The sequence below is a fragment of the Lepidochelys kempii genome, chromosome 10 (genome assembly GCF_965140285.1).
Source record: "Lepidochelys kempii isolate rLepKem1 chromosome 10, rLepKem1.hap1, whole genome shotgun sequence".
Lineage (NCBI taxonomy): Eukaryota > Metazoa > Chordata > Testudines > Cheloniidae > Lepidochelys > Lepidochelys kempii.
The window spans coordinates 1,984,285-2,004,987 of NC_136389.1; the positions used below are offsets into that span (position 1 = coordinate 1,984,285).

The 20,703-nt window shown below is 44.5% G+C and overlaps 1 protein-coding gene across 5 annotated transcripts in view; it reads left to right on the forward strand.

Moving 5' to 3' along the window:
* LOC140918037 (epithelial sodium channel subunit beta) overlaps positions 1-20,703 on the forward strand; it is a 51,610-nt gene that overhangs the window by 20,193 nt on the left and 10,714 nt on the right. For all 5 annotated transcript variants that reach the window (XR_012161060.1, XM_073361609.2, XM_073361606.1 and 2 more), the window contains 8 exons: positions 2,148-2,341; positions 8,338-8,441; positions 9,106-9,269; positions 10,495-10,602; positions 15,474-15,591; positions 16,392-16,467; positions 16,654-16,711; positions 19,421-19,482. Coding sequence is in view for 4 of the 5 variants with exons in the window: in XM_073361609.2 (XP_073217710.1) it covers positions 2,148-2,341; positions 8,338-8,441; positions 9,106-9,269; positions 10,495-10,602; positions 15,474-15,591; positions 16,392-16,467; positions 16,654-16,711; positions 19,421-19,482 (884 nt within the window). In the remaining variant the exon portion in view is untranslated. The remainder of the gene's footprint in view (positions 1-2,147; positions 2,342-8,337; positions 8,442-9,105; positions 9,270-10,494; positions 10,603-15,473; positions 15,592-16,391; positions 16,468-16,653; positions 16,712-19,420; positions 19,483-20,703) is intronic.

A 20,703-nucleotide genomic window follows, 5' to 3' on the forward strand; every position in this document is an offset into this window, starting at 1 on the left:
TGTGCTCTGCACTTCGCTCGAGGACACAAATGGGAGTTACACAAACATTTGGGGAGGAGAGTTAAGCCGTGGGAGTAAGGCAGATAGGGCTGTATCCATTGACACAGGATGACTATGGCCGTGAAAAAAGCTAATGCGGTCTTGGGATGCATCAGGCGATGTATTTCCAGTAGAGATAAGGAGGTGTTAGTACCGTTATACAAGGCACTGGTGAGACTTCACCTGGAATACTGTGTGCAGTTCTGGTCTCCCATGTTTAAGGATGAATTCAAACTTGAACAGGTACAGAGAAGAGGTACTAGGATGATCTGAGGAATGGAAAACCTGTCTTATGAAAGGAGACTCAAGGAGCTTGGCTTGTTTAGCCTAACCAAAAGAAGGTTGAGGGGAGATATGATTGCTCTCTATAAATATATCAGAGGGATAAATACCGGAGAGGGAGAGGAATTATTTAAGCTCAGTACCAATGTGGACACAAGAACAAATGGATATAAACTGGCCATTGGGAAATTTAGACTTGAAATTGGACGAAGGTTTCTAACCATAAGAGGAGTGAAGTTCTGGAATAGCCTTCCAAGGGAAGCATTGGGGGCAAAAGACCTATCTGGCTTCAAGATTAAACTCAATAAGTTTATGGAGGAGATGGTATGATGGGATAACATGATTTTGGCAATTAACTGATCTTTAACTATTCATGGTAAATAGGCCCAGTGGCCTGTGATGGGATGTTAGATGGGGTGGGATCTGAGTTACTACAGAGAATTCTTTCCTGGGTATCTGGCTGGTGAATCTTGCCCACATGCTCAGGGTTCAGCTGATCGCCATATTTGGGGTCTGGAAGGAATTTTCCTCCAGGGCAGATTGGAAGAGGCCCTGGGGGGTTTTTCACCTTCCTCTGTAGCATGGGGCATGGGTCACTTGCTGGAGGATTCTCTGCACCTTGAAGTCTTTAAACCATGATTTGAGGACTTCAATAGGTCAGACATAGGTGAGAGGTTTACTGCAGGAGTGGGTGGGTGAGATTCTGTGGCCTGCATTGTGAAGGTCAGACTAGATGATCATAATGGTCCCTTCTGACCTTAATACCTATGAGTCTATGAGACATAGCCTCTGCTAGAACGTAAAGCACAAATGGGGCCTCTGGATTTTGTTTCTCCACCAGGTTTCTCTCTTGAAAAGCTGCATCATGTGGTCCATGCTGGCTCATAAAGGGGCCCTGGCACAGTTCTGTGCATCATTTCCAGTCATTTTCTCTCAGTTTAGAGCTGGTTGGAACTGAGCAAGGATCCCATATCAAATGATTTCCCGCAGAGTGACACACTGGGTGTATGGCTGGGGGCTGCTCCATCAGGCTGGTGCATCTCTGGAAGGTTGTTCCATAGGACTCGCTGGTAACACTGGCGTACTGGGGGGCTGCTGGGTTTGAGATTTTTCTAATCACACCAGCCTAGAACCAGTTTGTTTCACTTCTAATCTTTTGGGCCTGATCCTGCCCCCAGGTGACACACCCGAGACTCTGGCTGCAGTCATTCATTAGGGATTCTGAGGGCCCCCACCAGGATCAAACACTCAGGGCTTGTGTGGATGAAAAGTTAGTGCCCAGCAAGCTGGTGTGTAAATCTCTCTCATGCTAATGTATTGCACACTGACGGTCTGCATGGACTCTGCTCCCACACCCGGAAAGCTCCTTAGTACATTGCTATCCACTCCATGGGAGTAGCACACTAGGGATCTTCTAGTGCACAGTAGCAGGGTCGTCTGGTAACTGAGCTAGGTGCAACCGACAGCAGATGGGTTCCAAGGTGAAATTCACCTGTGGTATGAAGGCCCGTGTTAGATGCACCAGTCCACTGAAGCCCTGCCCTGGGGACCATGGGCAGAGCTGCACTTAGATGTCCTTGCTCTGCAGAAAGGGCATCCATGCCAGCCATGCAAATACCCATATGGGTAGTGGTGATGGAGTGGGCTGGGAGGTGGCCACAGGATTTACATTCCTGTATGCTGTGACCCCAATACCCTGTGAATGCTACAGAGGGCCACAGCCACTACTCCAGCCCATAGGTTATCCCATCCCTCTGAACACAAGGCCAGCCGCCTGCTGGTTGTTTGTTAGTTACACATTAATATCTAACTCCATGTGTCTTCAGTGCCACCACAAGGACACCCCCCAGTGCATCTACAGGAACTTCACCAGCGCAGCCCAAGCAGTGACAGAATGGTACGTTCTACAGTCTACTAGCATCCTCTCGAAAGTCCCGCTGCAAGAGAGGATCAGGATGGGCTACCAGCCAGAGGACATGATCCTAGCATGTCTGTATGGGGCAGAGCCCTGCAGCTACAGGTATGTGGAACCCACTGAACTTCTACTTACTCTGTGTCACTTGAAACTATACTGGGCAAAATGAGTATGAAGCTCTTCGGAGCAGGGACCACTTTCTTCTGTGTCTGTAGAATGCTGAGCACAATGGGGTCCTGGTCCATGACAGAGGCTCCTAGACGCTTTGGAAATATGAATAATTACTACTACTATGAATTATTAAATCATGTACGAGCCAGGGCCTCACACTGATGTGTGATTCCTGCTCCTTTTATTGTCTTTCTAAATATTTTCATTGTACAGAATCAAGTCCTTAAAAGGCAAAGAAAAATGTTTATCTAGAAGTCTGTATTAATTTGTAATAGAAACAGCACACAAGTCTCACTCCTTACAGCAATGAATTGCAATTTGGCTTTTATCCATCCAGTGTTGCTGGGTGCTCATTAGCCTGAATGGAGCAGGGATCTTATAACAGAATCTCAAATCAAATTATTAAATGGCCTAAACTTGAACTGGGTATTCCCATCACAGCTTCCCCATTTGGAGTGTTACTGGATGCTCGCTTCTGTTAAAGCCTCCAACCAAAATTTAAGGTAACTTCTTAAATAGTCAGTTATTTAAAAAAAGGGAAAAGACACCTCCGTTCATGCTGCAGCTCTGTCTCTGCGGTTCCAGCCAGTACAGAGCCTACACTTGAGTCTATTTCACAGGGAGAGCGGAGTGCAGCAGGGGAAACAACCCACATAGTCAGGTTTATGGCAGAATATTTTTTAATTTTAAAAAGAAAACCTCAATTCAAAAACTTCAACCTCGAAGACCATGCGCCTGACCTGTAATTAGTGATGGACAAAGCTACTGCAATAGGCTTCAGCAGCTCCGGGGGTCGCTGCTTTTCTTAAGCTTACCTCAGTGAATCAAGAGATTTCCAATGCTCCCTAGTTAATACGAGAGCCACATATCCCACAGGATTTCTGGTTTTGATCATAGAATCATAGAATATCAGGGTTGGAAGGGACCTCAGGAGGTCATCTAGTCCAACCCCCTGCTCAAAGCAGGACCAATCCCCAATTAAATCATCCCAGCCAGGGCTTTGTCAAGCCTGACCTTAAAAACTTCTAAGGAAGGAGATTCTACCACCTCCCTAGGTAACGCATTCCAGTGTTTCACCACCCTCCTAGTGAAAAAGTTTTTCCTAATATCCAACCTAAACCTCCCCCACTGCAACTTGAGACCATTACTCCTTGTCCTGTCATCTTCTACCACTGAGAATAGTCTAGAACCATCCTCTCTGGAACCACCTCTGAGGTAGTTGAAAGTAGCTATCAAATCCCCCCTCATTCTTCTCTTCTGCAGACTAAACAATCCCAGTTCCCTCAGCCTCTCCTCATAAGTCATGTGTTCCAGACCCCTAATCATTTTTGTTGCCCTTCGCTGGACTCTCTCCAATTTATCCACATCCTTCTTGTAGTGTGGGGCCCAAAACTGGACACAGTACTCCAGATGAGGCCTCACCAATGTCGAATAGAGAGGAATGATCACGTCCCTCGATCTGCTCGTTATGCCCCTACTTATACATCCCAAAATGCCATTGGCCTTCTTGGCAACAAGGGCACACTGCTGACTCATATCCTGCTTCTCGTCCACTGTCACCCCTAGGTCCTTTTCCGCAGAACTGCTGCCGAGCCATTCGGTCCCTAGTCTGTAGCTGTGCATTGGGTTCTTCCGTCCTAAGTGCAGGACCCTGCACTTATCCTTATTGAACCTCATCAGATTTCTTTTGGCCCAATCCTCCAATTTGTCTAGGTCCCTCTGTATCCTATCCCTGCCCTCCAGCGTATCTACCACTCCTCCCAGTTTAGTATCATCCGCAAATTTGCTGAGAGTACAATCCACACCATCCTCCAGATCATTTATGAAGATATTGAACAAAACCAGCCCCAGGACCGACCCCTGGGGCACTCCACTTGACACCGGCTGCCAACTAGACATGGAGCCATTGATCACTACCCGTTGAGCCAGACAATCTAGCCAACTTTCTACCCACCTTATAGTGCATTCATCCAGCCCATACTTCTTTAACTTGCTGACAAGAATACTGTGGGAGACCGTGTCAAAAGCTTTGCTAAAGTCAAGAAACAATACATCCACTGCTTTCCCTTCATCCACAGAACCAGTAATCTCATCATAGAAGGCGATTAGATTAGTCAGGCATGACCTTCCCTTGGTGAATCCATGCTGGCTGTTCCTGATCACTTTCCTCTCATGTAAGTGCTTCAGGATTGATTCTTTGAGGACCTGCTCCATGATTTTTCCGGGGACTGAGGTGAGGCTGACTGGCCTGTAGTTCCGAGGATCCTCCTTCTTCCCTTTTTTAAAGATTGGCACTACATTAGCCTTTTTCCAGTCATCCGGGCCTTCCCCCATTCGTCACGAGTTTTCAAAGATAATGGCCAATGGCTCTGCAATCACAGCCGCCAATTCCTTTAGCACTCTCGGATGCAACTCGTCCAGCCCCAAGGACTTGTGCACGTCCAGCTTTTCTAAATAGTCTCTAACCACCTCTATCTCCACAGAGGGCTGGCCACCTATTCCCCATGTTGTGATGCCCAGCACAGCAGTCTGGGAGCTGACCTTGTTAGTGAAGACAGAGGCAAAAAAAGCATTGAGTACATTAGCTTTTTCCACATCCTCTGTCACTAGGTTGCCTCCCTCATTTATTAAGGGGCCCACACTTTCCTTGGCTTTCTTCTTGTTGCCAACATACCTGAAGAAACCCTTCTTGTTACTCTTGACATCTCTCGCTAGCTGCAGCTCCAGGTGCGATTTGGCCCTCCTGATTTCATTCCTACATGCCCGAGCAATATTTTTATACTCTTCCCTGGTCATATGTCCAACCTTCCACTTCTTGTAAGCTTCTTTTTTGTGTTTAAGATCAGCAAGGATTTCACTGTTAAGCCAAGCTGGTCGCCTGCCATATTTACTATTCTTTCGACACATCGGGATGGTTTGTCCCTGTAACCTCAACAGGGATTCCTTGAAATACAGCCAGCTCTCCTGGACTCCTTTCCCCTTCATGTTAGTCCCCCAGGGCATCCTACCCATCCGTTCCCTGAGGGAGTCGAAGTCTGCTTTCCTGAAGTCCAGGGTCCATATCCTGCTGCTTACCTTTCTTCCCTGCGTCAGGATCCTGAACTCAACCAACTCATGGTCACTGCCTCCCAGATTTCCATCCACTTTTGCTTTCCCCACTAATTCTTCCCGGTTTGTGAGCAGCAGGTCAAGATCCCAGCTGCAGTGGACATGCAGGGGCAGAGTAAAATATTCTCAGGCTGGGGTTGGTTTGAGTTTTAGAAGCAGGTGCAGGTTGGTCTTTATTTGATCTGAGTTTGTTCACTTTCCCTGCTTATAGTATCTCATTCTTGTCCACAGGCTCCAACACACAACTTGAAAAACCCTACTGGTGAAATCTGATAGTGTTCTTACTTTAATTACATGTACAGATTGGCATACTGAGAAGCCAACACTTAAGGCTTAGCTGGTAAAGTCTGGGTAACTGAGATCAATTTAATTCTGCATAGGAGCATTGCAAAGGAATTTGCTGGTGAATATTAATTATAATATTTACATTATGTATAATATTCATGTCAATCAATAGAAATGACCCTAAGGAGCAAAAGAGCAGACATGTACATGGGCTGCAGGGTGATTATGGATTGGTTAATATCAACACTACTCCAAGCTCCCCTCCAAATCAGTGGGAATTATGTGCTCTTCACAGCTGCAGGATTAGACCCTTAATCTTTCTCATCTTCCTTCTTCCATTTGTACAGACTGAGTAATTGAAAATGCGCCTGCTGATTAACACCCTGCGGTCACTGGTGGATGATTTGGAACTAACATAAGCACAGAGACTTAATTACTCTTCTATCACGGTCTTATTTGTACCAAGTGTCCCAACACAGAACAATGCCAGTGTGTCTGTGTACCAGGTGGAGAGTCTGTGCATGTTTTATTCCTGTCAGCAACAAAGCCAATTGCCCTGGGCATATTCCCAAGGTTGCTGATTACCATTTGGATATCAGTGGAGTTCCATGCATGGAGTGAGAGCCGTTACTCTGCAGGGCGCCTGGACACCCAATGTCCGCTCTGCAGTCTTCCAACACAAGTTGATGGGTTCGCTCGTTATTATGAAGGGTTGTACCCTCCACATGCTCTCAGAGTGGAACCTATATTGACAAGAGTGGGGGCTCTACCTGCTAACAGAGGAGAGACTGTGAGCCAATGCTCATAACAGATGTATTTGCCCATCTGTGTTTGAGAATGTACGAACTTCCCTTGGTGCCAGGAGACCTCGGAGAGGTGCTCTGCTCAGCTCAGCAACTGTTAATCATCCAGTCATCCCTTCTCTCTGACCCGCTGCTGGTGGGTCTGGTGATGTGAGCACAGGACAGGGAATCAGAAGAGTCCCAATCCCAGCTCTGTCACCGACTCCTCATGACCCCAGAAAAGGAACTAAGGCCAATCTTTAAACTTCACACCCTAAAGTCGAGTACATAAATAAGTGGCCTGATTTTCAGAGGGGACGAGCACCTTCAGAGCTCAAATGGCTCCTGTGAGAGTTTGTCTGAATAACTAACCCTAGAGCACAGCATTTGGCCCAGTGTACACTTCTTCCCTCAACATGCCTTGTGATTGACAAACCCTTTGTATCTGCAGTTCTGCAGAACTGAGTGTATGATTCCAACCTGGGCTGTAACGAGCCCTTCCCACAGTACTGCTCTGTACAGGATATTACAAGAATTATCAACAAACAAATAGTTGGGTAGTTATCTAAACTTGGCAAGTCAATTATTACAGCCCTAGGGCAAGTCAGTTATCACAGCCCTAAGCCAGGCACTTATTTGGGTGTGCCACACTTATGTCACACTGTAGCATTCAATAGAAAATCCCAGGCAGGCTCCTTTCTGTCACGGGACGGCACGTACCTCTGAGATGCTGGCTCTGTGGGCAAGACTGTGTCTATACCCTGCACAGGTGAGCAAGAGGGCCGAGGGGTAGGTGCTACAAGGAACCTTTTTCCCTCTCTCGGCGCAAGGTCAGGCCTGGTGCTCCCCTGAGCCAAGCAGTGCCAGTGACCTCCCCGAGGAGATGAGCCCTGGCTAGCCCCGTGCTGTGGGTATCACAATGGCTGTGCTTCTAGAGGTACTGGGCCTGCGTGAGGCATGAGGCTTTCCAGAGCAACTGTGGGGCAGGGAAGCTCTGCACTTCTCCGTTCTAGGACGCACCGTAGGCACAACTGAGGCTCAAGTCACAGCGTCTCCTGTGCACTTTGTTCCATTCCCAGAAGGAACGCTTGCGTGTTAGTTCTGTGTTTAAATGTGGAACATCCCCTTCCCCCAGTCTGCCTCCACTGATACTGGAAAATACTTTATTTACAAGGTCCTTAAATACCATATTCTAAATTCTGTTTGGGTTTTTGGCTAAGTACAACATATCGATGGCACAATTTAAGCCTCCTCCCAGTGCTTTAGGGTCCTGTAAGTGAGGAGCCCTGAAATAATTCACACCATTAAAGACACTTGTTAGCACTGCACCTCCACCGACCTGAAGCTCTGATCTAGCTCCTAGTGTATTGCTCCCTTTGCCAACCAGCACCATGCTTGTCTCAGAAGCAGGAAGGATTTCTATGGGACAACGAGCCCGCGACACTGTCAAATTCAATAGGAAAAAATGAAATCTTGCCACGGAAATTAATAAAAGAAAAACTTCAAACGAGTCTCTCTGAAGTCCCACAAAGAGCTGCTGCTGCTATTTTTCAGTAGAGCAATTTGGTTGAAACTACACCACTTAGGAACTGAGCATCGTCTACCAGAATAAACTGTTGTATTTGTGTGTGCAGCAAATAAACAAGCTACCTGTACATCCCAGGCACAACTACAAGATATCAAAACATAGGATCAATTAGTCCCATTCTTTTACCACCTTAGAGGGTCACACCTTACTATGCATGATTCTTACAGAAATTTCACCCAGATCTATCATCCTGACCATGGCAACTGCTACATCTTTAACTGGGGCATGGATGAGGAAGCCCTGATTTCTTCCAACCCAGGAGCAGAGTTTGGTAAGTACTAAACCCCCAAGGAACAAAGGAAACAGGACAGCTGGGAAATGTTTCATCTGCAGAAAGCAAGATGTTACATGTTTTGAAGAGGCCGATTTATGGTATCATATAGGGCTACGACAGGGGATAGATCATTTGACGATTGTCTATTCTGTTCATTCCCTCTGAAGCACCTGGCATTGGCCACTGTCAGCAGACAGAATACTGGACGAGATGGACCTTTTTGTCTGACCCTGTATGGCCGTTATGTTCTTTTGAATGAGTTCTTGGAGCTACAGGGAATGGATAGGAAAACGATAACTGTCTGCCAGGATTAGAAAGGGGCTAAATCCCAAAGAAGGACATGGATTATATATGGAATGGCAAAGGGTATAACACAGAATAATGGGATGACTTTAAGAAAAGTGCATCTCAGCTGAATACCTGGGAAAACACTGACAGAATCAGGTGTTACACTCAGCCAATGTGTGGGAAGGAAAGAGTCCTTTTCAAAGCATTAACAAGTGTAACAATGGTCAATCTAAGGATGAAGGGTCTGTTCTCCTCTCTTAGTGGGAGAGGGATTTCCCTGCATAGTAAGAGAGTTCCTCTAAACAGTCATGTTTATATATAAATGCTGCACTTCATGTTGTGGGTTTTTGAATGTTGTGTTTGGTGCCCACAGGACTGAAGTTAATTCTGGACATCAGCCAACAAGACTACATTCCCTACCTCACATCTACTGCTGGGGCCAGGCTTATGCTGCATGAGCAGAAGAGTTTCCCGTTTCTTAAAGACCAGGGCATCTATGCCATGTCTGGGACAGAAACTTCTATTGGCATATTAGTGGTATGTGTGACATTTCATCAGAACAAATTGTCGGAGAAAGTAAGACTCTCTGATGGGGCAGCAGCCAAGTTTGTTTTCAATCTTAACTGAACTGGCTCAGTCCAAAACAGCCAAGTTATATTCGAGCTACGGCTTGGAACATTGTTTATGAAAGATTGAATGCAACTTATCTGGTAAACTGATTTATTGAAGCCAAAAGCCGCAGCCTAGGTAATTGTTGCCTCTTCACTCCATGTGTCAGGAGCTGCAGTGCTAAGCGAGTCCAGTTACATTTAACACTGCAGCTAAAGTAACTGGATGGAGTCTTCGGGGCAGGGCACCTCTTCCTTGCCCCCTGCTTCTCACTAAGGTGCAGTTACCTGAATGTTACACTCCCTGACTGACCTTGTCGTTAGTCTTCAGAGCATACTTATAATTGTCATTAACATCATAATCTTCCTAGAATTCTACAGACAACAGGTGTCATGTTTCTTTCTGTACGTTCAGTGAATAAGGTACTAGGTGTTTTGCTTGGTTACTACTGGTCTTGCTGGCTGTGCCTCTGTCAGCCTTTACCATGCATTGAATGTGGCTAAGACAACCCCCTCATCATAGATCCCAGCTTCTCACTCAATCCTCCCCTTCCCTTCTATGGGCTATAATGCAGTTGTCACTGGAACGTATAACCTGGGGTTTGGGACAGGGTGGAACCCATGGATCTGCCATTAATCCTCCCCCAGAGACAATCAGATGGGGTCACAGAGCAGTGGGGTCTGAGGAGGTCCTCGCTGTGTAATCCAGGAAGCCCCATGCTCCTCCTGAGCACCAAAGAATTCCAGTTCAGCGCCATGCATTTCCCAAAGATGATGTTCCTTGAATATTGCAACCTGTGGATGTTATAGCCTCTCCAGGACTGTACATTTCAGGGAAACTGCAGGATCTGCGTGTCTGAAATGGTCTCGCACCAAACAAATGTGACAGAAAGAAAAGGAGTACTTGTGGCACCTTAGAGACTAACCCATTTATTTGAGCATAAGCTTTCATGAGCTACAGCTCACTGCATCCGATGAAGTGAGCTGTAGCTCACGAAAGCTTATGCTCAAATAAATGGGTTAGTCTCTAAGGTGCCACAAGTACTCCTTTTCTTTTTGCGAATACAGACTAACACAGCTGCTACTCTGAAATGTGACAGAAAGGAACTATGACTACAACATACAGATATTTGGTGGGTTTGGTTTTCTTTCAGGATGAACTTGAGCGGATGGGTTATCCCTACAGCGACTGCACTATGAATGGGTCAGATGTCCCCGTAAAAAATCTTTATAATGAATATAACACCTCCTACTCCATACAGGTAAAAAGCATTATTAATTAAAACAATTTAAAAATAAATCTTTTAAGCAATTTAAATTCTTAATTTATATGAACGATTCTAGAGAATAAGTTAAACGTAATAGATCAGAATCTCTAAAATAACCATTAAGCATGAAGCACAAGAAACAAACACAAATGAGAGCCCTAATCTTGCAAACGATTATGCATGTCCATAACTTCATACATATGAATGTTCCCAATGAGTTCAGTTGGAAAATTGGTGTGCATGTTTGCAGGATCAAAGCTTAACAATTTATCTATTCCAAGTTATATTAAGCCACTAGGAATTTTTAAATTGCTTAGACAGAGAATCCAGTTCAATGTAATTCTCTGTCTCTCAATCTTACTACACAGATTGCTGAGCAGAGTGAAGACATGGTGGAAAATAGTTCTTTTCACTCTGTCCAGTTGGAAGCTTTATTTTTTTGCTGTTCTGTAGCTTTCTGCAAAGCGGTAGCCTAGCAAGTTTGCCTTGCAACATTCCCTATGGTTGCACAGAATTCCAATAAGTGCAACTTACAAGCAAAACAGCTATTTGTAAACCGAAAAAGCAAAATGTTTTTGTTGTGCTTTTGGTCCCTGGAAGAGACTGTGGGAGCTCAGGTGACATGGATGATTATTATACACAAGTCAAAGCAGTCAGAATCTAGAATATCTGTGCATCCTCCAATATATTATACATTCTCATTGGATCCCTCCCAATTTTCCTCCCTTTTACTTACCTTCAGACAAGCATCCAAAGGCTTGCTTGTCTGTCTCTGCCAGATAAAAACTGTTAAGAAGATTGGAGAGAACAGAAAAGGAGTACAGAACGTAAATTGATTTCCAGTAGAGTGTATTTTAGAAGAACAGGCAAACTGTTGGGCAAACTTGAATGGATTAAAGGGTCAGACCATAAAGGGGAAATGACAAAAGTTCCCACATAAATTGCAGGGTGCAACAAAATGTGATGTACCAAAATAAGTGCATTAGCAGTAAAGTAATGGGAAAACTCAACAATGAATAAAGCAAAGGTGGAGCCTGCACATGGGGCCCAGAGAAATGCCAAGATGGACAAGGACTCCAAGTGAGATGTTCTCACCCAGTGAGAACTTGTTGGCCAGAACAAAACCAAAATGAATGTGGTGAAAGTACCAGAGAGCTGTTTTGTTTGAAGGATGTCCTAGGGCTTTAGAAAGGCTGGGAGCCCTAAGGGACAAGTGTCCCTGCAAAACATCAGAGAACAAACTCAGGACAATAGTGCTGGTGGAGAGCAGGGTGATTTACCTCCTTGGTCCAGCCGGGCAGCACTTGTGAGCTTTGTCTGGTTTTGTTCATTGCCTCTACACTGCTGCCCAGTTTCTGTCTCGGGGCTGAGCGTCCCAGAATAGAGTTCCCTCTGAAGCCCCATGGCTGGAGGCCCCCATCCATCCTGAAATCAGAGCAAAGGCAGCAATAGGGTGACTCCAACCACAATGTTCAAAATGTCCCCTCCTGTTCCCGTCCTAAATGCTGTGTCTGCAATTCACCCACCTCTAAGGCCACTTGGGTTTCCACCGCCTGCGGCACTTAGCAGGACTCTAGCAGGGCATAACAAAAGCCGAGCAGAAATGGCCCAGAATCTCTGTAGCTATAAATTACCCCTGAAGCTACCATATGACCCTACCCAATTCACAGCTGTGAAAAACAGGTCACAGACTGTGAAATCAGACCTCTCCCATGAAATGGAGCTGTTGGCGGGGAGGAGAGGGGGAGGAATGGAGGCATCCTAGCCGGGGCTCCTACTGCCTATAGGAAAACTGATGATTCTTTCAAGGAACTGAAAGTCCTTGTGCCTTATCTACAGAGAGAGAGTGAAAGGGGCTTGTCGTCCAGTGATCCCAAAGTCAGACTTAATTAGGGGACACCCCTCCTGGCAGAGCAGTGCACAGGACAACAAACGGGTTTGCTAGAGGATGAGCTGCTGAATGACCGTTCTGCCTCCTGTGTTGCAAACGTCCTTGTCAGACAATAGAAAGGAGCCAACAGTAAAGACTCAGCGGGCAGGGAGCAGCTGAGGAGGATTGGGCCTGCACCTGCTTTAGCAGATTGTCTGGGGGCTATCCCTTTGGAGGCGGGGCACGGTGCGAATTGCCATGGGGTATGGCTAGTGTGTTAAAGGTGACTCACAAAGGGGGAAAATGGGTGTGACCCCCTTTTTTGCTTCTTTATGAAGGATAAAGGGGGCTTGAAACACTTCTTAAAGAGAAATTATCCAGCTTGAGCACATCCCACATTCAGGTCTTCTCTGCTCTGTTCTTCTTACAAGACACTATTGACAAGCATTATGGCCCCACAGATACCCAGAAGGTATCTGCCTGAGGGGGTGAGAAGAGAATTTTTATTTGGACAGTTTGAAATTTCTACTTTTGTTGGATAACATCTGTTTCTTCCACAACTTAAGCAAGGGCTGAGAAGGCTCCCAGTCCACAGCTGGGGCCTCTCTAGAGTCCGCCAGCAGAAAAAGCGCTGACAAGCCTCTACATTCCTGATATTTCTCAGCTAAATCACCAACAGGACAATATATAGCTTGTTAATCTCACACCTTACTGACCCTTTGTCATCATAAAGCAGCAAAAGGCACAAACCAATTTTTGCCTTTGCAGGTCTCCTGTAAAGAAGTACTGTGATATTTACACAGTGTCAATAAGGAAAGAATTTCATTGTTGGTCGTGAGAGGATAATGTTTGATTTGTGTGTGTCTGATGATTGACTGCAATCCTTTTATTATAGAACAGTGAGTTAACTAGCCAATGGGCCTGGAGTTGTAATGTAATCGTTACACCTGTGCACTAGGGATGTGCTTTGGACTCAGAAGGGATTATTGAACAATCAGTGTATACTTCCCAGGCTACTTCGGTTAGAATATTGGAGGGTAAAATCAGTCTAGAATAACTACTACAGTCTTGGGTGGATTGCAACATAAACAGCTACCACAATTCTGGATAGGAAGCCATTCAAGATTATCTACTTTTCCTTCAGACTGTAATATTCAGTTATTTTGGGAAACAGCATGATTACTGCTGTTTCATAGGCATTGGGAAGTTAAAGGTATCTCTGGTCTACGTAGCTGTATAAATATTATCTTTTGACTTAGGTGTGCTACAACTTTAAACTGCTAACAACTCTGCCTTCTGCAGAGACAGGCAGGCACAAAGGCTGATGCCTGTGACAGGAACTAAGCACACAAACGTGGCTCTCTCATGGAGACTTCACTTTTGTTCTTTCATTATCTTGTTTTCCTTAAAGAATTTATTTCACTTGAGACTGAAAACAGAAGTTTGGTTTTCACTAGATGGAAATGCAAATTCACCCCAGGCCTTTCTTCTTCTTCAGAATCAAAGACGGGAGAGAAACCAGATATGTTTGCTTAGCATTTATATTGCGCTTTTCATAGCGTTTGTTTCTAAACTCACAAGGCTGTAACTAGGCCTAATGGAATACAAGAGAACTGAGGGATATTTAAGCAGAACATATTTCCTAATCATGACAAATGTCAGACTGCTGTGGAACAGCAGAAGCCCTTTTGCTTGAGTCATTTACAGCTGGCTTGGAGATTAACACACCCCTCCCAAGCCTGGGGATGGGCTCTATGGAGTAGTAGGTATTTCACATATCTAACAATATACATGTTTTCATTAGACCCCTTTACATTAATTTTAAAATATTTAATGAAGCGGACACTTGAAATGACACTATCAGTACTTAATAAATAATACTTAGCTTAACGGTTTCTAAATTTTGCCTCAGTCCATATGTAATGCATATCTCCCAAGGGACATTTAAAGACTTGTCATCAAAATGGAACTTTTTCATTGCTCTATGACTAATTATAGTAAAATACTTAGACATTTCCCTTCATTCAGCTGGAGGTGTTGGGTTTTTCTCTTTTCTTAGTCTCCAATTTCTTCTCTCACTCCTTCATCAAATATCCCAGTCCAATGTCTTAGGGGTATCATCCTGCTTCACAATGGCCCGAGACTGAAAGGCTAATCAGAACGTGCAGCCTCGATCATAGGGTAAGCTGCAGCCATGACTGTCTCATGGGAAGGATGTGGATGGGTGGAGAAGAAAATTCAGCTTTCAGAGAGCTGCTCTCTGTAATAAGAACTTTCCAATGTTTCACATTTTAATAGAAGTTAGAAGGATTTTGAAAAATGGAGTCCACCACCTAGTCAGGGATACTATCCATCAATGTTCATAAATCAAAGGAAAATAAAGAATATGCCATATAAGGCCAAGAAATAATGTCAAGGTCCATAGGTTTAGTTTAACTTACTTTTTATTTCAGTTTGGAAACCTCATATAACTCCCCAGCAACCCTAAATAATCAGTTTTGTGTGTGACTAGAGGTAAGCTGCTTAAGCTCTCTGAGACTCCATTATTCCATCTGTTAAATGGGGTTACTACCATTTACTCACCATGGTAAAGAGCTTTGAGATCACTAGATATCAAAGCAGTAAAAGTGCAAAGCAAAGCCAGCTGGAGTTCTAAAGCAAAGATTTAACAGCTGGGAATTGTAAACCAAACCATTCGCTACTACTGAGTTCCATAGTCTGCCAGTGCATTCTGATTTGTACATGCTTATCACTCCACCTGTAAGAACCATCAGCCTCAAGTCACACCATGCAGTTCAGCTTGTTAAACCAGCAAAACTGGCTCCCTGTGCAAAATTAGCTTTTCCTAACATAAGTCTCCAAAATCTTCCATTCATTGTGGGAGGAATAGGCCCTGGTAGGAAGGCATCTGGGAGCGGTCTCTGCACTCTTTGATGCACTGATCAGCGTGAGAGCATGTCCCAGTTCTAAATGGCTCCTTGTCCCCTTTTTGCAGGCTTGTCTGCGCTCCTGTTTCCAAGCTCAGATGTTCGAAAACTGTGGGTGTGGTCACTATCTGTTTCCTTTACCTGAAGGGGTAAATTATTGCAACAGTGAAGTTGATCCAGACTGGGGTAAGAACATGAAGTAACAAGGCCCCATAATGCATCAGGAAAGGGATCAGAAACATACAGGGCTCCGTCAGGAACATTTTAAGTAACTGAATTAAACACTTTCCTTGTATGAGTTCAGCAGTGGCGCTGTTTGCTAACCAGATGGATAGTGAGTAGCGTGGCAGAGTTCTTAGCTCTGGCATCAGATTAAGAAACCTCAAGTTCCATAGCAGTTTAGCTGAAGGCTGCTCACACAGAGATGACCAGCTGGTAACACCAACATGGTATGAGACAACAGGGATTTCTGCTATGAAGTGAACAGAAAGCACCGCACCGGCCTTGTTGCATTTCAGGTCTCTTAGCACAGAAAGGTCAGCACTTCTCCACAGGTTTGTACAGACCCCAGATGAATTTGCCCCTTCAATACAAGGTGACACAGAATAGATGTAATCCTCAGCACACAACTGTGTCTGCTCTGAATGTTTCTGAGTGCTGCAGTTCTCTTGTGACAGACATTCACAGAAAAGGGATTGTAGTAAAACAAGGTGCATTACTACATTCAATGAGTTTCTATTTCAAGTGACAGCCCATGATACCTACTGGAGTGATGAAGATCTATCTTATGTAGTACAGTGCTGCATAATCAATCTGCTAAGCCCTTAATAATAGCTATCTGCAAAAAGTGTTACGTCGTCTAAGAGTTTAACTGTTTTTGCTTAAATGGTTTTCCAAAAAACCAGAAGGTTAAAGGGGATGCAAATTTGTGCAGCAGCAAAGTTCTCATCTGAAAGGATTGTTTGCTTTTTGTTTTCACCAAACAGCATATTGCTATTCTTCACTGAGAGCAAGTATAGGACACAGGCAGTTTTGTATTGACTCTTGTAAGGAAACATGCAAGTAAGTAAATAAACTCTCTCTGGCAGTTCTCAAGGTGGAGGGAATCCTGCGTTTCATTCCTCACTGAACAGTGATGATCTTAAAATCTAAAATCCTTTTTGGGGTGTTTGAAATCAAACTAAAGTTCTGATAATTTAAGAAAAGTGAGAAATTCTGTGTATTAATGTTCTTATGTCTTCTTTCCAGTGACACTCAGTACAAGATGACCATATCAATGGCAGACTGGCCGTCTGAGGCTTCCGAGGTAAAGCCAATTTCTAACTTTTAAAATGTAGATTGATAATGAAATGTTTTTACCCAAGTGACTCCCTCCATGTGTGAGGTTAACGTGTTCAGCGAGGCAACCTCCCTCTCTGCTAATTGACACTTTTGTCAGCATACAGCAGAGGACAGACTCTCCAGGCTGTGAAATACAAACAGGGAAGGAGAGCTTTTTATTTAACAGAATTGGAGCCAGGAATATTGTATCTGGTTTTAAAAAGCAGATAAGGCCTCCGTTCTTTCACTTAGATGAAAATCAGGAATAGCTGATAGTTAGAACCATGTAAAATTGGTGTCAGTGAGAGCAGAATCCGGCCCTTAATTATTCATTATTTTAGATGTTCTTTAACTATAATGAGAACAATGGCCTCCTCTTTCAAATAAATACCGCACTCGCCTTTGTAACTCACTGCGCCACGGACAGCTGCCCATCCAAAGCTATACAATAGAAACATGGTACAGGACTCTCAGGCATAACAGAAGGCTACTGTGTTTGGGCTTGGCCATTTCACCATAAACTTCCTGTCTAGCTTACACACCTCACTATGATCTGCATATTTCACTTACCCAAGAACAGCTAGAGCCTGCTAGAGAAGCAACTCTAAAATCCTGTTGGATTTTACCCTCTCTCAATAGCAGAGAACAACAAAAACCATCCACCTTTGTACTAGATGAAAGTGTTGTCTGAAGTAGAAAAGTGTGATAAGATCTCATAGAATAGCCAGTGTGAAAGTTCAACATTCCATAAATATATTCATTAAATGTTCAGGTTGCATACTTAAGCAGCCAAAGGTCAGGAAATGTCAAAATTAAGGTTGCACACAAAGCCTTAACTCTGCCTCTTTATGTATATATATAGATCTGCAAATCTGTGGACTATGTTTGCTGATCGCAGATCAGATGCGGATACAAATTTTGCATCCGTGCAGGGCTCTACATATACATGACAAGTCTTTAATTGTATGACCACATTCTATATGTTTAATACATCATCATACAATATTTTCAACAAGATTTTAGATGGGAGTCACATCCTCTGGTTTCAGAGGAGCAGCCGTGTCAGTCTGTATTCCCAAAAAGAACAGGAGGACTTGTGGCACCTGAGAGACGAACCCATTTATCTGAGCATGAGCTTTCGTGAGCTACCGCTCGCTTCATCGGATGCATTCAGTGGAAAATACAGTGGGGAGATTTATATACACAGAGAACAGGAAACAATGGGTGTTATCATACACACTGTAAGGAGAGCGATCACTTAAGATGAGCTAATACCAGCAGGAGGGCGGGGCAAAAACTTTTGTAGAGATAATCAAGGTGGGCCATTTCCAGCAGTTGACAAGAACGTCTGAGGAACATGGGGGGGGGGGGAATAAACATGGGGAAATGTCACCTCCTCTGGTACAAACCCATGTTAACAGCTTCTGCTTATCTAAGAACAGGTTAGAACAATTATGCAAACCTGAGAGAACGACTCAGGGACTCATTCCATAGTTGGTGAATGCTTCTGTAGAAGCGACACTTGTCTTGGTGTTATCACTGGTAAGAGCCACTAACTATGTCGGCTCACTCTGGATCGGCACAGTACAGAGCCGATGTTGCAACAATGAACAGTGCTCCGAGCAACCAGGGAATTACCTGGAGACTAAAAAGGCAGGAGCCAGATTGACAGCAGATCTACTAGAGCTGTGAAGATAATAGTTGTTGAATACATTATTCAACACTTTTCTCCATTTTTCTAGATAGAACATCTGGGTAATAAAAGTGATTTATTCAGAACAGATACAGGTTCTATGACATCTTTCTAATCAGACATGGGAACAGTATTTATAATTACCCAGTTCTACTCTTCAGAACACCCCTGCCTCCTGTTCTCTAATTTTGCTGACTTCCAGCATACTTAAAGATACTCCTGTTGTTTCTTCTTCCCTACTGTATTTGGACTTTATTTTCTCTTTAAATGCTCTTCTCTAACACTGATGCAGATTATCCTCCATGTATTTTTAGAGCTCTAGTTTTATTTGCAGTTAACTTGTCACTCATCCCCACTGGGTATAAAGTTTTAGGTTGAGGGTTCTGTGAAGGGATATGCTTCCCCTGGGCTAAGTCCTCCACCTCTTCAAACTCTAGACAGGTCTCATCTACCACTCCACTTGCTAAGAAACACTGCCACTCCCTATCCCATAATAGGCAACTCACTTCATCAAACTGGCCTTTTGGAAGGTTTCATTTACTTGAGTTCAGATCCCAAATCCTTCCAATGATGGAAATTTGACTCTGTTTCTGGTCTGATCCCATTTTCCCAAACTCTCCCGAAGTCACCTCACCACATTCTCTCATCATCAGTTGAGAACAGTGAAGCTAAAATATCAGGGCCTGTAACATGGACTGATAGAAAATTGGAAGCTCTGTAAAATTACCCCTTTTACCATTTCAACAGGAATTTTCCTGTTGATTTGCTTCTCTGGACCCTGGTTCTCTGGCCTGGAGGAAAGTCACCTGTCTGCAACTGCTATTGACTGAATCACAAATTCCTTTATGTAGTGTAATATCAATCGTTATTTAGCATAGGCAGGTGCCAGAGGTTCCAGCTTTCTTGTGGACCGTGTAGGTGGTATTTTACCTCCCCCAGAGCACACGTGGCTCAGAGAGAATATTTCCCTTTTCAGTTATGAATCAATTTTTCTTTTTCTAGGACTGGATTTTCCATATTTTGTCCTATGAAAGAGATCTGTCGACAAATGTGACTCTGGACAGGTGAGTAAAAACAGAGGTGCCTGTTGACATTAGGTTAGCTCAGACCTTGACGATCAACCCAAGCATGTGGGAGGAGAGCAAATTCTTGGACATGGTGCTTGTCTGTCCATGTAGGCAGACAATCACAGAAGAAGCACATGCAGATACCATGCTCTTCATAGCTCCAAACTAGGCAAATCAAAAACCTGCAACCAGAGTTTAAGCTAAAAAGCATATTGAACACAGCAGGTTCTTTTCAGCTCCAAATAAGTTTTAACAGAGACCAGGGCTAAAAATGCCACAGGTTTCCAAAGTTCAGCACCTGTATGTGCATGTGAGAGCACACACACACACAAACAAACACCCCCCACCCCCTACTCTCGTGTGTGGGAGGCAGGGTTTCCCACCTGAAAACACTGGATTGGCGCCTGCCCCCAGAAGGAGCCAATCCAGTGCACCAGGTTGGATGGAGATGGCTGTTACTATTTGATAATCTGAACTGAGGCCTCGGACAAGTGGGAAATCTGAACTCTGCCTTTGTGGTGCAGAAATAATCTGACTCCAAACCCAAACTATAGCTTTGTTTTGAAAATTCCTGACTTTTTTGGATGCGTGCACACATGCAGCAAACAAGTCACGTGAAAGCGGAGGCTGGACATAAAGGCAGAGCCCCGAATGCAGTGCTAGAGGTGGGCTTAAAAAAAATCAGATAGAAACAGGTCACATTGCAACCAAACTGTGTGAACATTAAGCTCCCTAAAATAGGACTGACACTGGTATTGTATCAGCCCTGTGTCTTGCATATCAAGCCCTAAACCCAGGTGAAACAGACCTCAATGCAACTAGTTCTACCCTCACAGGAAGGCACAAGGAAACTGGTTTTAAGTCTGTGCTCGGGAACAGTCACTTCTCCTCATGCAGAAAACCAATGCCTTGGATTTCATAGCCACACCCAGGCTACTCTGGCATCACCATTTTACCGGGGTGTAGAGCACGTGCGATGCTGACCCATGGATTTCCATGTGCCTGACACTTGTCGTCGTTGTTTCTAGTGCAGCGTTTCTCAAAGGCGGCCACCATGGCCATATGCGGCAACCAGCAGCTTTTCTTGTGGCCACAGCCTCCTGAGTGTGATGTGGGGGAGAGGGCAAAGTAGAGCCTCCTCTCCCTCCCTGTTGCTCCTGGATGCACCGCCCTGGTGTTGGTTGCTGGGGCTACCAGCAGGGGGTTGGGCCCTGCCCC